The following is a 22,134-nucleotide window of genomic DNA, read 5'->3' as shown; positions in this document are numbered from 1 at the left end:
CCGAAAGCCGCCAGCCGTAAGCAACTGGTTTAATTCTTCAGCTAATTTTTGTGCATCATTTATAGTGTTGGAGCCAGCCATACAATCATCAACGTAAAAACTATTTTCTAAGGCATCACATGCTAGAGGAAAGCGCTCACTCTCATCTGCCTTTAATTGCAAAAGCGTTCGTATTGCCAGGTACGGGGCAGAGGTCGTACCGTAAGTCACTGTAGTAAGTCTATAGTGTCTTATTTCTTCATTGGGACTATTTCTTCACAAAATTCTTTGATAATCACGATCGCACTCTTGTATATCAATCATGCGAAACATTTGTTTTATATCAGCCGCAAAACAAAATTTCTTGCACCTATATCTCAGTAGGACTGCTACCAGGTCTTGTTGTAAGACGGGGCCTCTTAGTAGATTATCATTTAGAGATTGTCCGTTTGATGATTTGCTAGAGCCATCAAATACTACACGAAGTTTTGTGGTAAGACTTGTATCTTTTAACACGGCATGGTGTGGCAAATAGTACACTTTGGCAGCGGGGCGATTAATTTCATTGTTAGGCACAGGTTCCATATGGCCCAATGAAATATATTCACTCATAAAATCAGAATATGCAATTTTTAAATTAATGTTAGATTTAAACTTACGTTCCATAGTATAAAATCTTCTTAAGGCTCCAGTATAGGATTCTCCCAGCTCTGGGGACTGTTTAAAAGGCAACCTCACCGCATATCTTTCAGGTCGGATGGTTGTAGAACGATAGAAATCTTCGACCTTTTGATCTTCAACAGCTAAAGCCGGTTTTTTTGTAATATTAAGGCTCTCGACTTCCCAAAATAGTCGTAAGGCTTTATTAAGATCTTCTGCATCACCAATTTGCCTCATTGTATTACACACTGTGACTGATTTGTCCATAGTACAACCATTACAAATAACCCAACCAAAGACGCTATTTTGAGCTAAGAGGTTGCCGTCCTTTATAATCATACCCTCTTTAATTAGTGAAAAGAAATAGTCAAACCCAATTAAAATGTCAATATCTTTAGGGATATGAAATTTATTATCAGCTAAGGGGAGGTCTTGGATCTCATCCCAGCAATTAATATTTTATTTTACACAGGGTAATTTTGAAGTTAATTTTGTAAATATATGAGCCAGTATATGAATTATTGTTTCATCATCGTAAATAGATTTTACTTCCAGTTGGACGCTTCCACGGGTTGCGCCAGCTTTGTTGTTGCCCAATCCACAAACAAAAATTCTTGTTGACTTACGAGGCAGCCTTAGTCTTTGTGCACATTTTTCTGAAATTAGAGTATTTTGACGACCAGAGTCCAAAAGAATATTACAGGGTTGAAAATATCCCATATTATCTTTTACCAATACTCTGGCAGTTGGTAATAGCATATTAAAATAATTTACCTCTGAAGATTGGCTTACGTTCTCCTTCGTATAGGCAGCAACCACATAGGTATCATTCAGAGCTGAAGGCTGAGCTGAGCGAGCAGCTGGTTGATTAGTCTCAGGCTTAGATACTGTAGGCAACTTACTTGATTCTGATGACGGCTTTCGGTCAATATGTATAAGCGAATGGTGTTTACCTTTACATGTTTCACAAACATGCTTTGAAGGGCAGTTCTAAACACCATGATTTGGTTTCATACAATTAAAACAACAATATTTCGCCTTTAACAGTTGTACACGTTGATTCACATCCAATTTGTTGAAAGTGGGACAATATGACAGATGATGATTTTGTTCACAAGCAGCACAGGCCCTTTTCATAGTGCTAGTGTAAGCACGAGCAGAGCGAACCCCTTTTGGAACTGCTTTACTTGCTTTCTCGTTTGAAGATGGCAGTCGTTCTAAAGCTTTAGTGACTAGACAAATAAATACTGCGATGTATGCTTTAGCTGTAGGAGATTATAGGACCTGCGTAGTCACAACCGACTTCATAAAATGGATAGGCAGCATTTACTCTAAATTTCGGAAGGTCGCCCAGCGTTCGTTGACGAAAGCAAAAAATATATCCAGTGAAGGAAATAATATTTTACCACTATACTCTGCCCAAGCTTGTAGGGTAACTCTGTCCAACTTCTTGCATAGCAAGTGGATCAGCCATGGATCTCTTTCCTCCGCATCGGGGCCTTGAACACGAAGGCCTCGAATAACTTCATCATTTGATTTTCTAGAAGTTTTTGCATAGCGTCATGATGCATGGTTGTAGAATTGAGAGGTTCTCCAATCGATGGATGCAGCCTGGCCTCTATCAACTCAACATATTTAGGTTTCATGTGAAAATACCTGTTCTCAAATTCCTCCACTTCAGTTTCACGTTCAGAACTATTGTCGCCAAGAGTCGCCATTTCAATATCCAACACTTGGAAATTGTCGTAGATTTTTTCCAAATTCTCTAATCTGGAACGTAGTTCATACAGCGAGGTTTCGGTATTCACGTTAGCGAGGAACTTTTCCAGCCTAGTTGTTGTACCTTTCAAGTTTGCTCTTTTGTTTTTTTAAGCTTCCATTTTATAAATGTTCAAATTGAAATTATTTATTTGAACTGTTATGCAGCTAGGCAAATTCACAATCATTTTAAAGTTCTTTAGTTTTTTTAAGCTAAGTAACAACACCAACAACGAAAACTCAACAAATTCCTTTTAATTTATTGTATTTTTTTTACAGCTATATGCAAAATACGTGTATACATGTACATTTATATGTATCACGTCGGGGTCACCAAAAATGTATGCGCAAAATAAAAGTCTTGGGGTTTCTTTCGTTGTTTATCTTACACTGATTTATTATTTAAAAAACAAGTGGTCAAACCACTTGTGCATCAACATTACAAAACTCTTATACTCTAATGTTTACAACAACAACGTACATAAAATAACTCAACATCATACGATTGTACCGTAATTACTTTAAAGAACAAAAAGTAAAGCAAAATAAGAAACACAAGAATTCATGTACAAGGGTGATTTAAAATGAATAAGACAATATAATTAAATAATATTGTACCAAATCAATAAAAAATTAAAATATAAATAAACGTCGTTAACAATGATAATTCAAACACGATCTACTGTATTTTATAATATATAAAATAAAAATAAATATAATAAAATGGCTTTTTATACGATTTAAAAATGAATTCATTAAAATACCGCGTGGAAATATAAAATAATGCAATCCAAATATTTGCGAATGGGAATTAAGCGATAAGTAATAACTAAACAATAATAACGATAATCGATAATTAGTAATACATAACGATTAGACTGTGGCGCTAACACCCCCTGGTGTTTCCGCCCGTGACTGTTGATTCATAGGTCGGTTCAGATCCGAAGGACCAGAATGTTAGGTGAAGCGCCCCAGCTCTTTGTATCCAATTGTAGATATAAACGAAAAGCACATTATGGAAATATAACTTTTGGGATATAATTCTTAAAAATTTAAACTTTTTAAAATTACCGTACAAATGTAGAAATTACCTGCCTACCGTACGGAGGTCTAAATTACCGTACAATACGGTAATTACCGTACGGTTAACATCGCTGATTCGAATGATCGTTTTATTTTTGTAGGACACAATACTCACTTTTCAATGTCAGTGAGCGAAAGAATGTTACAGAATTGACGAGTAAAATGAAACATGTGAAACATTGAAGATGACAAATGAATGTGCTTGTGCAGCTCTTTCATGAGTACTGAAAGAAACATAAGCATAAAACAAAACCGCTCAGTTGAATACGATCAGTGCTGAGCTGAAAACGCTCAGTATGATGAATGATTCACTTCGCTCAGTCGAGTGAATAGCTCAATTGAACTAGGTCATTCATGAGCTACACAACTCTAATACGTAGCCTATTCGCAAATAAAAATTATTTTCAATTAACTAACTCACTGTTTATATGTCACATTGGTTACGGAAAATTCTGGTTTTTATGAGATGCCGGATGCAGTGCTGCCAACTTTTTTTTGGAGAAATCGTCAATTTACAACAAAAAAAAAATCGTCAAAATCGTCAAGTTAAACAGAAAAAATCGTCAAGAAATCGTCAAGACAAAAATATTAACTTTTTAAATATTTTTATTTTATTTACATACATGTAAATAAAGTTATTATTTAATAACAAAAAAATAATTAATTTAATTTTGGTATTATGTGACTTTACTCTGGTACATTTCTGTGTGACATTTTTTTAATAAGTCATTTTTAATTGCTATATTAAAACACTGAGAATTATTTAACTTAAGATAATCTTTTAAAAACAATATTCCTTGTAATGTTGAAGAATCCAAAGCATTTCTGATTTTTGTTTTATTTAAATTTACAATATTAAAAAGTCTTTCAGCATTGTCCGACGAATGTGGTAGTGCCATTAAACTCGAAACAAATTGTGTTAAAATTGGGAAGGCCTTTGCATTATAGACTCTCTTTAAATTAGAAACATTTTTCCAATGTTTCGAGTTCGGTGAATTTCATATTACGTAATTCTCGAACTTCATTATCAAGTTCTTGATATTCTTTTCCATTTAATAAATTTGGAATAAGTTTGGCCAATTGTAAAATTTAACAATTTATTTTGTTCAATGGATCCTTCTAAAAAAGTTTATCGCCAAAATCAAAACGTTTTAAAATTTGTGAAACCAATTCAATATAAAATTGGACGCTGTCTGCCTTTCAATTTGTACATTGCAAAAGGGGACTTACAAAATTTGAATTTTAGGAAAAAAGGTTACCATATGTTTTGCTTTCAAAAAATCGTCATTTTTGTTCGCGGGAAAAATGAAAAATCGTCAATCGTCATTTTAATAAATTTGACTTAAAAAATCGTCAAAATGACGATAAATCGTCAAAGTTGGCAGCGCTGGCCGGATGGTAAAATTTAATTATTTGATAGCTCTTTTATTGAATAAAATATGATACATTTTTTATTTTTTTAAATGTAAAAATTAAAGAATCAAAAATTATTGCTCGTATTGCAATCCAATTAATGCAAAAACGCAATGAAATATTTAAAAAACGTCTTAATAAACTTAAAACGTTAAAACATATGGCTTAAATTATTATTTGCAAATAGTGTCGTTAATCAGGAATTGTTTTCGTGAGTTAGCTATTCGCAAATAAAAAATTAATTCACTGTTTATACGGCAATTTTTTCTAATTGCAATATTTTTATTTGCGAATAAGCCGTGCGTATAAACGTAGATATTTCTATCAGGAAGGTGAAAGTGTATCGCATACTTGGAGAATTTATCTATAAAGATTATGTCGACTATTTACATATGTATCTACATGAATTATCTTATTTGTGGAAGATGGAGTTTGGGTTTAATCGGATTTCTGTCATATTTTGCAGATGAAAAAAAATCACAATTATTTACAATCCTATGAATTGCAGTTTTTAAATCAGGATTGTAAATTTTGTATTTGATTCCTTCATAAGTCGGAACAATTCCCGAATGACCTGTTTCGTTTTTATGATATAAAGCTGTTTGTCTATTCAATTCCTCCTGATCCACTATATCCTTCGCAAAATGAGAGCATTTTACAAACTCCAAAATCAGGCCTGTTTTGAAAAGTTTCCAAGATTGCATTCTGGAACTGATAATAAGTTCTTTCGTCAACCTCCGAGAAGTTTGCTACACGACCCCTTATTGAGTCATTATACAGTATATTACCGATATTTCGAGAATTCAAATCTGCCCTATCTATATATATTCTGTTTTTACCGAACAATTGTACCGCTTCCCGAGTCTTATTGTCTGTTATTATTATCTGTGTTTTAAATCTATTAACAACTGTGTTCAAAATAGAGAAGTCATCACCCAAGTCCTCCTCTTAATAGTGTCTTGTATCTACCGCCAATGAAGAAGAGTCGTCATCATGTGACAGAACTTCCCCTGCATTAACGCTTTCGGCGTTCCCAAAATTGTTTTCTTTTCCATTAACATCGATACGATTCAAAAAATCTGCGATATGATTTTCCTTGCCCTTAATGTATTCGATTTTAGCGTCATAATCCATTAAATGGACCAACCAATGCTGTAATCTTGGGCTAATATCTTTTCCATTATTCTTAGCTTGTAATCACTTAAGTGGTTGGTGATCTGTATTAAGATCAAATTCTATACCATAAAGGTAGGGTCTAAAGTATTTTACACCCCAGACTACAGCTAATAGTTCCTTTTCTATAGTCGAATAATTTTTCTCATGAACGTTGAGTGTCCTTGAGGCGTAGCATATGGGATGTCCATCCTGTGTCAAGACAGCACCAAGTGCAAAGTTACTGGCATCTGTTATTAGTTTAAACCTTCTATTAAAATTTGGGAATTTTAAAATAGGAGGATTTATCAGAATATCCTTTAATTTTTCAAAGGCCGCTATAAAATTTGGGTCATTCGTGTTGATCTTTGTATTCTTCTTCAAATATTTTGACATTGGGTATGCAATCTTTGCATAGTCCTTTAAAAACTTCCTATAGAAACCAGTAATTCCTATAAATGATTTGATCTTCTTCTGTGTATTGGGAAGTTTGAGGTTTTGGATAATTTCCACCTTTTTTTCAGGTGTAAGAATGTGAACTAAAAAGTCGGTTTGTCTCTGTAAAAAGTTATATTTATTAATTTGGATTTTCAATTTTGTCTCTCGAAGTCGTTTCAAGATTTTCTCGAAATTTACCAAATGTTCATCTAATGATGTGCTAAAAATTAAGATATCGTCCAGATAAACGATACAAATCATATTTATGTATTCCTTTAATATGGAATTCATTAGTCTTTGGAAGGTAGAGGGGGCATTTTTTAAGCCAAATGGCATTCGAATGAATTCGTAATGCCCAAATGGGGTTGAAAAGGCCGTTTTCTCCCTGTCCTCTTCCTTTACCAAAATTTGATGAAATCCCTTTGCGAGGTCAAGGGTTGAAAAATATTGGGCTTTTCCCAGTTTATCCAGCTGCTCTATCCTGTGTTTTCCCAGCTACTCTATCCTGTGCTGAATTTGGTCTGGATTCATATTTTTATTTAGGCTCGGTTCACAATATATCTTTAGATATATTGTCCAGTGACTGCGCCAGCAATGTTAATTAAAAAACTGAGTTGTTTGATTGGTTTTTAAAAACTGACTTTATTTTTAAATCTTAAAAATAACTTAAAGCTAAGAATTGCAGCTAATCTAAGAATTGCAGCATAATCTTATGTCTACATTATTATATGTATATGAATGTGTATGTAGAGCATTCCCACAGCACTGTTATTGCGACTATCCACAATAACAAAACTATCATGTTGCTCTGACATACAAACAAAAACCAAAGTGTATGGTTGTATATATACAACCAGACAGTCTGTATATTTGGTTATATGTAACTCCCGCATATGAAGGTATTCCGGTTTCCCCCATCAAATGTTTCTCCGGATGTCGTTGATACTTAGATCTTGAACAAGTTCTGCAATTTGCAACTATTTCAGTTTTCTTGAGCCGCTCTATGGGATCTAATATGCTCGGCCGTGACAATTTCTCGTGTTCGCCCTTATCAAATATGTCCAAGTTTTTAGCATATCGAAACTTCGTTGCGGAGAAAAGTTAAATTAATTCATGTTATATTTGTGGCAAATTTTTTAAATGTCCGGTTTCTAAAATTACATTCTTGGCCATTAATAACAAATTTTATGAAAAGGAAACTCATACTACCAACGATCAAGATAACTCTACGATTTAAGAAATGTTCTCCTTAGAGGAGGAGAATGTTGGTGAACAACTATTTCATTTTATTTAAGTTATTTTTATTACTTATAACATTTCCTAAAATACTCATCAACCTAACTACTTTAATATTTTGTTGTGTTTAAGAGAAATTAATACAAGCTGTTATATTCTTTAATGCTAATTACACTATACAACAAAATCAAATCAACAAAATCACAAGGTCCGACCAATAAATTTTGATAGAGGAGACAAAAAAAAAAGACACGTGTATCAGCGTTTTGAAAGTTTACATATGAATTTCATTTGAGGACGGGTTAGAGTTTCCCAACTCTGGCACATTCTTATTGTTAATCTTCATAAGAAACCATATGACCCTTACATCAACCAGAAAGTCAGAAAAAAGACATAATAAAAGAGACCATAGGGTTAATTTCGCATTTATTAAGAATTTTATTTTAAAGAACATTTTAGGTATAACATGTATTCAGCAAATTTATGCAAAATGTTACGAAGAACATTTTTGTATAATATGTTAATCCTCTAAATCCCCAAGACATGGGTCTTTTTGTCCTTCTTTTAAAAAAGAGCAACAAACACCATTAAAACAGGGATTTTTTATTTCCGACCCTATAAAGTATATATATTCTGGATCCTTATAGATAGCGGAGTCGATTAAGCCATGTCCGTCTGTCTGTTGAAATCAATTTTCTGAAGATCCCAGATATCTTCGGGATCCAAATCTTCAATAATTCTGTCAGACATGCTTTCGAGAAGTTTGCTATTTAAAATCAGCAAAATCGGTCCATAAATAACGGAGATATGAACAAAAAACCGGGACAACCTCGTTTTTTAACCTATTTTCGATCTATATCTGGATTACTAAGTCATTAATATAGACAATATGGATATCTAATGATAGATATTTCAAAGTCCATTGCAAGGATGTATATAAGACTATAGTAAGTGTCAAAATCGGGAAAAATATTTTTTAACCCGAATTTTTTTTTCATGAAAAAATTTTTTTTGTCATAAATTTTTTTTCAAAAAAAATTTTTTTTTTAAAAATATGAAAAAAAAAATTTTAAAAACAATAAAAAAAAAATTAAATTTTGTTTACCTAAAAATATTTAAACAAATTTATTTTAAAGTATAATTTGGTGAAGGGTATATAAGATTCGGCACATCCGAATATTGCTCTCTTACTTGTTTTTACTTAATTTTCGAGATTAACAGCCATTTTTAAGGGTATTTTCCTATAAACGCACTTTAATTTATGGGATACTGTAGCATTATTAATAACACTGTGCAACAAGAAAATCTTTCCAGAACGGGAAATGAAAGTAGATAATTAGTATACCAAAATTCCCAAAGGGTTTTTAAAAGTTAGCTCGTGTTTTAAAGTTATTTGCCTTTAAAGTTCAGCTTTTTTGAGTAAAAATTTTTCATATACATATATTTTATGAATAATCTATTGAAGTAAATCAATATTTATATAAAGTAATGTTAGTTGAATGTTCTAGTCCTGATATACTTAAAATTCATTAATTTTAACACTTTTTGCAGATTTATTTTTTTATTTTTATAGTTTTTTGAGAATTGCTGAATATTGCTGTAAAAGTATAGAGTAGTGGGTATCGTGTATCGAGCATTTGCCATATTGTTTGAGTACTCAAAAGTAGTTACTCAATACTTTTAGACTTGTATTTTTACAATTTAATTTATTTAAATTTAACGCTTATGGTGCAAAAAATGCATCTCTACTATAAACACAACTCAGATCAATATTAGAAATGCAACTCCACTTCCATTAACATCGATACGATTCAAAAAATCTGCGATATGATTTTCCTTGCCCTTAATGTATTCGATTTTAGCGTCATAATCCATTAAATGGACCAACCAATGCTGTAATCTTGGGCTAATATCTTTTCCATTATTCTTAGCTTGTAATCACTTAAGTGGTTGGTGATCTGTATTAAGATCAAATTCTATACCATAAAGGTAGGGTCTAAAGTATTTTACACCCCAGACTACAGCTAATAGTTCCTTTTCTATAGTCGAATAATTTTTCTCATGAACGTTGAGTGTCCTTGAGGCGTAGCATATGGGATGTCCATCCTGTGTCAAGACAGCACCAAGTGCAAAGTTACTGGCATCTGTTATTAGTTTAAACCTTCTATTAAAATTTGGGAATTTTAAAATAGGAGGATTTATCAGAATATCCTTTAATTTTTCAAAGGCCGCTATAAAATTTGGGTCATTCGTGTTGATCTTTGTATTCTTCTTCAAATATTTTGACATTGGGTATGCAATCTTTGCATAGTCCTTTAAAAACTTCCTATAGAAACCAGTAATTCCTATAAATGATTTGATCTTCTTCTGTGTATTGGGAAGTTTGAGGTTTTGGATAATTTCCACCTTTTTTTCAGGTGTAAGAATGTGAACTAAAAAGTCGGTTTGTCTCTGTAAAAAGTTATATTTATTAATTTGGATTTTCAATTTTGTCTCTCGAAGTCGTTTCAAGATTTTCTCGAAATTTACCAAATGTTCATCTAATGATGTGCTAAAAATTAAGATATCGTCCAGATAAACGATACAAATCATATTTATGTATTCCTTTAATATGGAATTCATTAGTCTTTGGAAGGTAGAGGGGGCATTTTTTAAGCCAAATGGCATTCGAATGAATTCGTAATGCCCAAATGGGGTTGAAAAGGCCGTTTTCTCCCTGTCCTCTTCCTTTACCAAAATTTGATGAAATCCCTTTGCGAGGTCAAGGGTTGAAAAATATTGGGCTTTTCCCAGTTTATCCAGCTGCTCTATCCTGTGTTTTCCCAGCTACTCTATCCTGTGCTGAATTTGGTCTGGATTCATATTTTTATTTAGGCTCGGTTCACAATATATCTTTAGATATATTGTCCAGTGACTGCGCCAGCAATGTTAATTAAAAAACTGAGTTGTTTGATTGGTTTTTAAAAACTGACTTTATTTTTAAATCTTAAAAATAACTTAAAGCTAAGAATTGCAGCTAATCTAAGAATTGCAGCATAATCTTATGTCTACATTATTATATGTATATGAATGTGTATGTAGAGCATTCCCACAGCACTGTTATTGCGACTATCCACAATAACAAAACTATCATGTTGCTCTGACATACAAACAAAAACCAAAGTGTATGGTTGTATATATACAACCAGACAGTCTGTATATTTGGTTATATGTAACTCCCGCATATGAAGGTATTCCGGTTTCCCCCATCAAATGTTTCTCCGGATGTCGTTGATACTTAGATCTTGAACAAGTTCTGCAATTTGCAACTATTTCAGTTTTCTTGAGCCGCTCTATGGGATCTAATATGCTCGGCCGTGACAATTTCTCGTGTTCGCCCTTATCAAATATGTCCAAGTTTTTAGCATATCGAAACTTCGTTGCGGAGAAAAGTTAAATTAATTCATGTTATATTTGTGGCAAATTTTTTAAATGTCCGGTTTCTAAAATTACATTCTTGGCCATTAATAACAAATTTTATGAAAAGGAAACTCATACTACCAACGATCAAGATAACTCTACGATTTAAGAAATGTTCTCCTTAGAGGAGGAGAATGTTGGTGAACAACTATTTCATTTTATTTAAGTTATTTTTATTACTTATAACATTTCCTAAAATACTCATCAACCTAACTACTTTAATATTTTGTTGTGTTTAAGAGAAATTAATACAAGCTGTTATATTCTTTAATGCTAATTACACTATACAACAAAATCAAATCAACAAAATCACAAGGTCCGACCAATAAATTTTGATAGAGGAGACAAAAAAAAAAGACACGTGTATCAGCGTTTTGAAAGTTTACATATGAATTTCATTTGAGGACGGGTTAGAGTTTCCCAACTCTGGCACATTCTTATTGTTAATCTTCATAAGAAACCATATGATCCTTACATCAACCAGAAAGTCAGAAAAAAGACATAATAAAAGAGACCATAGGGTTAATTTCGCATTTATTAAGAATTTTATTTTAAAGAACATTTTAGGTATAACATGTATTCAGCAAATTTATGCAAAATGTTACGAAGAACATTTTTGTATAATATGTTAACCCTCTAAATCCCCAAGACATGGGTCTTTTTGTCCTTCTTTTAAAAAAGAGCAACAAACACCATTAAAACAGGGATTTTTTATTTCCGACCCTATAAAGTATATATATTCTGGATCCTTATAGATAGCGGAGTCGATTAAGCCATGTCCGTCTGTCTGTCCGTCTGTCTGTTGAAATCAATTTTCTGAAGATCCCAGATATCTTCGGGATCCAAATCTTCAATAATTCTGTCAGACATGCTTTCGAGAAGTTTGCTATTTAAAATCAGCAAAATCGGTCCATAAATAACGGAGATATGAGCAAAAAACCGGGACAACCTCGTTTTTTAACCTATTTTCGATCTATATCTGGATTACTAAGTCATTAATATAGACAATATGGATATCTAATGATAGATATTTCAAAGTCCATTGCAAGGATGTATATAAGACTATAGTAAGTGTCAAAATCGGGAAAAATATTTTTTAACCCGAATTTTTTTTTCATGAAAAAATTTTTTTTGTCATAAATTTTTTTTCAAAAAAAATTTTTTTTTTAAAAAAATGAAAAAAAAAATTTTAAAAACAATAAAAAAAAAATTAAATTTTGTTTACCTAAAAATATTTAAACAAATTTATTTTAAAGTATAATTTGGTGAAGGGTATATAAGATTCGGCACATCCGAATATTGCTCTCTTACTTGTTTTTACTTAATTTTCGAGATTAACAGCCATTTTTAAGGGTATTTTCCTATAAACGCACTTTAATTTATGGGATACTGTAGCATTATTAATAACACTGTGCAACAAGAAAATCTTTCCAGAACGGGAAATGAAAGTAGATAATTAGTATACCAAAATTCCCAAAGGGTTTTTAAAAGTTAGCTCGTGTTTTAAAGTTATTTGCCTTTAAAGTTCAGCTTTTTTGAGTAAAAATTTTTCATATACATATATTTTATGAATAATCTATTGAAGTAAATCAATATTTATATAAAGTAATGTTAGTTGAATGTTCTAGTCCTGATATACTTAAAATTCATTAATTTTAACACTTTTTGCAGATTTATTTTTTTATTTTTATAGTTTTTTGAGAATTGCTGAATATTGCTGTAAAAGTATAGAGTAGTGGGTATCGTGTATCGAGCATTTGCCATATTGTTTGAGTACTCAAAAGTAGTTACTCAATACTTTTAGACTTGTATTTTTACAATTTAATTTATTTAAATTTAACGCTTATGGTGCAAAAAATGCATCTCTACTATAAACACAACTCAGATCAATATTAGAAATGCAACTCCACTTCCATTAACATCGATACGATTCAAAAAATCTGCGATATGATTTTCCTTGCCCTTAATGTATTCGATTTTAGCGTCATAATCCATTAAATGGACCAACCAATGCTGTAATCTTGGGCTAATATCTTTTCCATTATTCTTAGCTTGTAATCACTTAAGTGGTTGGTGATCTGTATTAAGATCAAATTCTATACCATAAAGGTAGGGTCTAAAGTATTTTACACCCCAGACTACAGCTAATAGTTCCTTTTCTATAGTCGAATAATTTTTCTCATGAACGTTGAGTGTCCTTGAGGCGTAGCATATGGGATGTCCATCCTGTGTCAAGACAGCACCAAGTGCAAAGTTACTGGCATCTGTTATTAGTTTAAACCTTCTATTAAAATTTGGGAATTTTAAAATAGGAGGATTTATCAGAATATCCTTTAATTTTTCAAAGGCCGCTATAAAATTTGGGTCATTCGTGTTGATCTTTGTATTCTTCTTCAAATATTTTGACATTGGATATGCAATCTTTGCATAGTCCTTTAAAAACTTCCTATAGAAACCAGTAATTCCTATAAATGATTTGATCTTCTTCTGTGTATTGGGAAGTTTGAGGTTTTGGATAATTTCCACCTTTTTTTCAGGTGTAAGAATGTGAACTAAAAAGTCGGTTTGTCTCTGTAAAAAGTTATATTTATTAATTTGGATTTTCAATTTTGTCTCTCGAAGTCGTTTCAAGATTTTCTCGAAATTTACCAAATGTTCATCTAATGATGTGCTAAAAATTAAGATATCGTCCAGATAAACGATACAAATCATATTTATGTATTCCTTTAATATGGAATTCATTAGTCTTTGGAAGGTAGAGGGGGCATTTTTTTAAGCCAAATGGCATTCGAATGAATTCGTAATGCCCAAATGGGGTTGAAAAGGCCGTTTTCTCCCTGTCCTCTTCCTTTACCAAAATTTGATGAAATCCCTTTGCGAGGTCAAGGGTTGAAAAATATTGGGCTTTTCCCAGTTTATCCAGCTGCTCTATCCTGTGTTTTCCCAGCTACTCTATCCTGTGCTGAATTTGGTCTGGATTCATATTTTTATTTAGGCTCGGTTCACAATATATCTTTAGATATATTGTCCAGTGACTGCGCCAGCAATGTTAATTAAAAAACTGAGTTGTTTGATTGGTTTTTAAAAACTGACTTTATTTTTAAATCTTAAAAATAACTTAAAGCTAAGAATTGCAGCTAATCTAAGAATTGCAGCATAATCTTATGTCTACATTATTATATGTATATGAATGTGTATGTAGAGCATTCCCACAGCACTGTTATTGCGACTATCCACAATAACAAAACTATCATGTTGCTCTGACATACAAACAAAAACCAAAGTGTATGGTTGTATATATACAACCAGACAGTCTGTATATTTGGTTATATGTAACTCCCGCATATGAAGGTATTCCGGTTTCCCCCATCAAATGTTTCTCCGGATGTCGTTGATACTTAGATCTTGAACAAGTTCTGCAATTTGCAACTATTTCAGTTTTCTTGAGCCGCTCTATGGGATCTAATATGCTCGGCCGTGACAATTTCTCGTGTTCGCCCTTATCAAATATGTCCAAGTTTTTAGCATATCGAAACTTCGTTGCGGAGAAAAGTTAAATTAATTCATGTTATATTTGTGGCAAATTTTTTAAATGTCCGGTTTCTAAAATTACATTCTTGGCCATTAATAACAAATTTTATGAAAAGGAAACTCATACTACCAACGATCAAGATAACTCTACGATTTAAGAAATGTTCTCCTTAGAGGAGGAGAATGTTGGTGAACAACTATTTCATTTTATTTAAGTTATTTTTATTACTTATAACATTTCCTAAAATACTCATCAACCTAACTACTTTAATATTTTGTTGTGTTTAAGAGAAATTAATACAAGCTGTTATATTCTTTAATGCTAATTACACTATACAACAAAATCAAATCAACAAAATCACAAGGTCCGACCAATAAATTTTGATAGAGGAGACAAAAAAAAAAGACACGTGTATCAGCGTTTTGAAAGTTTACATATGAATTTCATTTGAGGACGGGTTAGAGTTTCCCAACTCTGGCACATTCTTATTGTTAATCTTCATAAGAAACCATATGATCCTTACATCAACCAGAAAGTCAGAAAAAAGACATAATAAAAGAGACCATAGGGTTAATTTCGCATTTATTAAGAATTTTATTTTAAAGAACATTTTAGGTATAACATGTATTCAGCAAATTTATGCAAAATGTTACGAAGAACATTTTTGTATAATATGTTAACCCTCTAAATCCCCAAGACATGGGTCTTTTTGTCCTTCTTTTAAAAAAGAGCAACAAACACCATTAAAACAGGGATTTTTTATTTCCGACCCTATAAAGTATATATATTCTGGATCCTTATAGATAGCGGAGTCGATTAAGCCATGTCCGTCTGTCTGTCCGTCTGTCTGTTGAAATCAATTTTCTGAAGATCCCAGATATCTTCGGGATCCAAATCTTCAATAATTCTGTCAGACATGCTTTCGAGAAGTTTGCTATTTAAAATCAGCAAAATCGGTCCATAAATAACGGAGATATGAGCAAAAAACCGGGACAACCTCGTTTTTTAACCTATTTTCGATCTATATCTGGATTACTAAGTCATTAATATAGACAATATGGATATCTAATGATAGATATTTCAAAGTCCATTGCAAGGATGTATATAAGACTATAGTAAGTGTCAAAATCGGGAAAAATATTTTTTAACCCGAATTTTTTTTTCATGAAAAAATTTTTTTTGTCATAAATTTTTTTTCCAAAAAATTTTTTTTTTTAAAAAAATGAAAAAAAAAATTTTAAAAACAATAAAAAAAAAATTAAATTTTGTTTACCTAAAAATATTTAAACAAATTTATTTTAAAGTATAATTTGGTGAAGGGTATATAAGATTCGGCACATCCGAATATTGCTCTCTTACTTGTTTTTACTTAATTTTCGAGATTAACAGCCATTTTTAAGGGTATTTTCCTATAAACGCACTTTAATTTATGGGATACTGTAGCATTATTAATAACACTGTGCAACAAGAAAATCTTTCCAGAACGGGAAATGAAAGTAGATAATTAGTATACCAAAATTCCCAAAGGGTTTTTAAAAGTTAGCTCGTGTTTTAAAGTTATTTGCCTTTAAAGTTCAGCTTTTTTGAGTAAAAATTTTTCATATACATATATTTTATGAATAATCTATTGAAGTAAATCAATATTTATATAAAGTAATGTTAGTTGAATGTTCTAGTCCTGATATACTTAAAATTCATTAATTTTAACACTTTTTGCAGATTTATTTTTTTATTTTTATAGTTTTTTGAGAATTGCTGAATATTGCTGTAAAAGTATAGAGTAGTGGGTATCGTGTATCGAGCATTTGCCATATTGTTTGAGTACTCAAAAGTAGTTACTCAATACTTTTAGACTTGTATTTTTACAATTTAATTTATTTAAATTTAACGCTTATGGTGCAAAAAATGCATCTCTACTATAAACACAACTCAGATCAATATTAGAAATGCAACTCCACTTCCATTAACATCGATACGATTCAAAAAATCTGCGATATGATTTTCCTTGCCCTTAATGTATTCGATTTTAGCGTCATAATCCATTAAATGGACCAACCAATGCTGTAATCTTGGGCTAATATCTTTTCCATTGTTCTTAGCTTGTAATCACTTAAGTGGTTGGTGATCTGTATTAAGATCAAATTCTATACCATAAAGGTAGGGTCTAAAGTATTTTACACCCCAGACTACAGCTAATAGTTCCTTTTCTATAGTCGAATAATTTTTCTCATGAACGTTGAGTGTCCTTGAGGCGTAGCATATGGGATGTCCATCCTGTGTCAAGACAGCACCAAGTGCAAAGTTACTGGCATCTGTTATTAGTTTAAACCTTCTATTAAAATTTGGGAATTTTAAAATAGGAGGATTTATCAGAATATCCTTTAATTTTTCAAAGGCCGCTATAAAATTTGGGTCATTCGTGTTGATCTTTGTATTCTTCTTCAAATATTTTGACATTGGGTATGCAATCTTTGCATAGTCCTTTAAAAACTTCCTATAGAAACCAGTAATTCCTATAAATGATTTGATCTTCTTCTGTGTATTGGGAAGTTTGAGGTTTTGGATAATTTCCACCTTTTTTTCAGGTGTAAGAATGTGAACTAAAAAGTCGGTTTGTCTCTGTAAAAAGTTATATTTATTAATTTGGATTTTCAATTTTGTCTCTCGAAGTCGTTTCAAGATTTTCTCGAAATTTACCAAATGTTCATCTAATGATGTGCTAAAAATTAAGATATCGTCCAGATAAACGATACAAATCATATTTATGTATTCCTTTAATATGGAATTCATTAGTCTTTGGAAGGTAGAGGGGGCATTTTTTAAGCCAAATGGCATTCGAATGAATTCGTAATGCCCAAATGGGGTTGAAAAGGCCGTTTTCTCCCTGTCCTCTTCCTTTACCAAAATTTGATGAAATCCCTTTGCGAGGTCAAGGGTTGAAAAATATTGGGCTTTTCCCAGTTTATCCAGCTGCTCTATCCTGTGTTTTCCCAGCTACTCTATCCTGTGCTGAATTTGGTCTGGATTCATATTTTTATTTAGGCTCGGTTCACAATATATCTTTAGATATATTGTCCAGTGACTGCGCCAGCAATGTTAATTAAACAACTGAGTTGTTTGGTTGGTTTTTAAAAACTGACTTTATTTTTAAATCTTAAAAATAACTTAAAGCTAAGAATTGCAGCTAATCTAAGAATTGCAGCATAATCTTATGTCTACATTATTATATGTATATGAATGTGTATGTAGAGCATTCCCACAGCACTGTTATTGCGACTATCCACAATAACAAAACTATCATGTTGCTCTGACATACAAACAAAAACCAAAGTGTATGGTTGTATATATACAACCAGACAGTCTGTATATTTGGTTATATGTAACTCCCGCATATGAAGGTATTCCGGTTTCCCCCATCAAATGTTTCTCCGGATGTCGTTGATACTTAGATCTTGAACAAGTTCTGCAATTTGCAACTATTTCAGTTTTCTTGAGCCGCTCTATGGGATCTAATATGCTCGGCCGTGACAATTTCTCGTGTTCGCCCTTATCAAATATGTCCAAGTTTTTAGCATATCGAAACTTCGTTGCGGAGAAAAGTTAAATTAATTCATGTTATATTTGTGGCAAATTTTTTAAATGTCCGGTTTCTAAAATTACATTCTTGGCCATTAATAACAAATTTTATGAAAAGGAAACTCATACTACCAACGATCAAGATAACTCTACGATTTAAGAAATGTTCTCCTTAGAGGAGGAGAATGTTGGTGAACAACTATTTCATTTTATTTAAGTTATTTTTATTACTTATAACATTTCCTAAAATACTCATCAACCTAACTACTTTAATATTTTGTTGTGTTTAAGAGAAATTAATACAAGCTGTTATATTCTTTAATGCTAATTACACTATACAACAAAATCAAATCAACAAAATCACAAGGTCCGACCAATAAATTTTGATAGAGGAGACAAAAAAAAAAGACACGTGTATCAGCGTTTTGAAAGTTTACATATGAATTTCATTTGAGGACGGGTTAGAGTTTCCCAACTCTGGCACATTCTTATTGTTAATCTTCATAAGAAACCATATGATCCTTACATCAACCAGAAAGTCAGAAAAAAGACATAATAAAAGAGACCATAGGGTTAATTTCGCATTTATTAAGAATTTTATTTTAAAGAACATTTTAGGTATAACATGTATTCAGCAAATTTATGCAAAATGTTACGAAGAACATTTTTGTATAATATGTTAACCCTCTAAATCCCCAAGACATGGGTCTTTTTGTCCTTCTTTTAAAAAAGAGCAACAAACACCATTAAAACAGGGATTTTTTATTTCCGACCCTATAAAGTATATATATTCTGGATCCTTATAGATAGCGGAGTCGATTAAGCCATGTCCGTCTGTCTGTCCGTCTGTCTGTTGAAATCAATTTTCTGAAGATCCCAGATATCTTCGGGATCCAAATCTTCAATAATTCTGTCAGACATGCTTTCGAGAAGTTTGCTATTTAAAATCAGCAAAATCGGTCCATAAATAACGGAGATATGAGCAAAAAACCGGGACAACCTCGTTTTTTAACCTATTTTCGATCTATATCTGGATTACTAAGTCATTAATATAGACAATATGGATATCTAATGATAGATATTTCAAAGTCCATTGCAAGGATGTATATAAGACTATAGTAAGTGTCAAAATCGGGAAAAATATTTTTTAACCCGAATTTTTTTTCATGAAAAAATTTTTTTTGTCATAAATTTTTTTTCAAAAAATGAAAAAAAAAATTTTAAAAACAATAAAAAAAAAATTAAATTTTGTTTACCTAAAAATATTTAAACAAATTTATTTTAAAGTATAATTTGGTGAAGGGTATATAAGATTCGGCACATCCGAATATTGCTCTCTTACTTGTTTTTACTTAATTTTCGAGATTAACAGCCATTTTTAAGGGTATTTTCCTATAAACGCACTTTAATTTATGGGATACTGTAGCATTATTAATAACACTGTGCAACAAGAAAATCTTTCCAGAACGGGAAATGAAAGTAGATAATTAGTATACCAAAATTCCCAAAGGGTTTTTAAAAGTTAGCTCGTGTTTTAAAGTTATTTGCCTTTAAAGTTCAGCTTTTTTGAGTAAAAATTTTTCATATACATATATTTTATGAATAATCTATTGAAGTAAATCAATATTTATATAAAGTAATGTTAGTTGAATGTTCTAGTCCTGATATACTTAAAATTCATTAATTTTAACACTTTTTGCAGATTTATTTTTTTATTTTTATAGTTTTTTGAGAATTGCTGAATATTGCTGTAAAAGTATAGAGTAGTGGGTATCGTGTATCGAGCATTTGCCATATTGTTTGAGTACTCAAAAGTAGTTACTCAATACTTTTAGACTTGTATTTTTACAATTTAATTTATTTAAATTTAACGCTTATGGTGCAAAAAATGCATCTCTACTATAAACACAACTCAGATCAATATTAGAAATGCAACTCTTAGCGTAAACAATTTTCAAATCAGAATAAAATATTATTAAAAAAACTGGAATAATAGTTAAAAAGTTCAAAATATTTATTGATATAATCTTGTAAACCTAAAATGTTTCTAAAAAGGAGTGATGTCTGTAAATCATGAATGGAAGTGTAGGGAATTAAGCAAACATGCGAATGCCAACGTCATTGAAGATCCCCTGGTACCTCAAGACAAAGTTTTATTACCACCATTACATATAAAACTCGGTATAGTAAAAAGTTTTCTGAAAACTGTGGTTAAGAGGGATGAAGTTTACACTACTTTAGCAAAAATTTTCCCTCGGCTCACTGAAAGTAAATTAAAAGAAGGTAAAACATTTAAAATAAGTATATTTTTCTTGATTAAAATATATATTTTTTTATAACATTTCTTCCTTTAGGTGTTGTGAATGGAAGCTGGTCAAAAATCAGGAATTTGATAATATTTTAAATAAAAACGAATTGATTGCTTGGCAATCAATCAAAGAAGTTATTGGCGGGTTGTTGGGTAAAAATAGGTCTGACAGCTATCAGAGATCTGTTAACGCAATGATGAATGCTTTTTCTAAAATAGGCGTTAATATGTCGCTCAAAATTCATTACCTACATCATCATCTAGACTACTTCGGTGAGCAACTAGCGACCGAATCAGATGAACAAGGTGAACAGTACCACCAAATTGCAATGCCATTTGAAATGAGGTAATTTTTAATATACATATATTTTTTTTCCCAATACATTTTAACATAAATTTTGCAGATATCGAGGAAAAAAGTCTCCCGATGCTGTATTAGCGGAAATTTGTTGGTGGACTACAAAATGTGTCTACTTCAAATTCTGGTTCTACAGAGCATCCACCAGAGCAGAAAAGACCTCGAACTATATAATGTAGTTTACTATGTAAAATAAATACAAATTAAATTTTAAAAATTAAATATATATGAAAAATGTTTACTCAAAAAAGCTGAACTTTAAAGGCGCATAACTTTAAAATACGAGCTAACTTTTTGGGGGTTTTGGTCTACTGATGTTCTACTATCACTTCATTCGGGAAAGATTTAATGACCCGAAATTTGATGCACAGTGTAATGTGTGGATGATTCTTTGTTATGGATTGTTTCAAAAATACGGTCTGACATTGATTCCCACTAATTTTTAAGCAGATCGTAATCAATTTCCTCCCAAACTTGTTTAATTCTTAGTTTCAGCTCTGTCACAGTCATTATGCTTTCATTCTGGGCATTATTTGCATAAACTTTACGGGCCATGTATCCCCACAAGTTCTCCATTCGGTTTAAGTTCGGACTACAACCCGGCCAGTCCAACAGAGGAATCTATGTTCATTAAATCAAGATTTCGATTGCTTAGAAACATGGATTGCAGCATTATCTTGTTGGAATATGCAATCTTCATCCATTTTTTCATGCATAAATGAGAAAAGAGCATTTTCCAACAGTTCGTTATAAATCGCACTATTCATTTTTGTCGGAACAAAACATATTTTCGACTTGCCAACTGCAGAAAACGCTGCCCAAACCATAACACTGCCACCACCGAAACTACGTTTTGACATCCGAACATCGTTTGATCTCAAATCGTGCCAATAGCATGAGTATGAGTCAGGACCATCTAAATTCAATTTTTTTTTCGTCAGAGAAAATTACTTTTTTCCACTCATCTGTCCATTTCATATATTTTCTTGCAAATTTTAGACGATTTTCTTTATGGTGCTTTTTTAGCATTGGTTTACATTTCGGCTTTTTCCATTTTATGTTTTCATCGTTTCGTAAATTTTGTGCAACGTGTTTGGAAGTCACTGGAAGATTCAATTTATTCTTTATTTGTGTGAAATTCAATTTGTTGCGGGTTGCTTCTTGTTTTATTATGCTATGTTC

General features: G+C 31.7%; 1 protein-coding gene across 1 annotated transcript; it reads right to left on the bottom strand.

Annotated features, from left to right (window-relative positions):
• Positions 1-255: 255 nt before the first annotated feature.
• LOC135950588 (uncharacterized) lies at positions 256-876 on the bottom strand. The gene has a single exon (XM_065500123.1). The coding sequence runs from the start codon at positions 874-876 to the stop codon at positions 256-258; it is 621 nt and encodes a 206-aa protein (XP_065356195.1).
• Positions 877-22,134: the final 21,258 nt, after the last annotated feature.

Source organism: Calliphora vicina, chromosome 2, assembly GCF_958450345.1.
Source record: "Calliphora vicina chromosome 2, idCalVici1.1, whole genome shotgun sequence".
NCBI classification, from domain to species: Eukaryota; Metazoa; Arthropoda; class Insecta; order Diptera; family Calliphoridae; genus Calliphora; species Calliphora vicina.
This window is presented reverse-complemented; position numbering and strand designations above follow the sequence as displayed.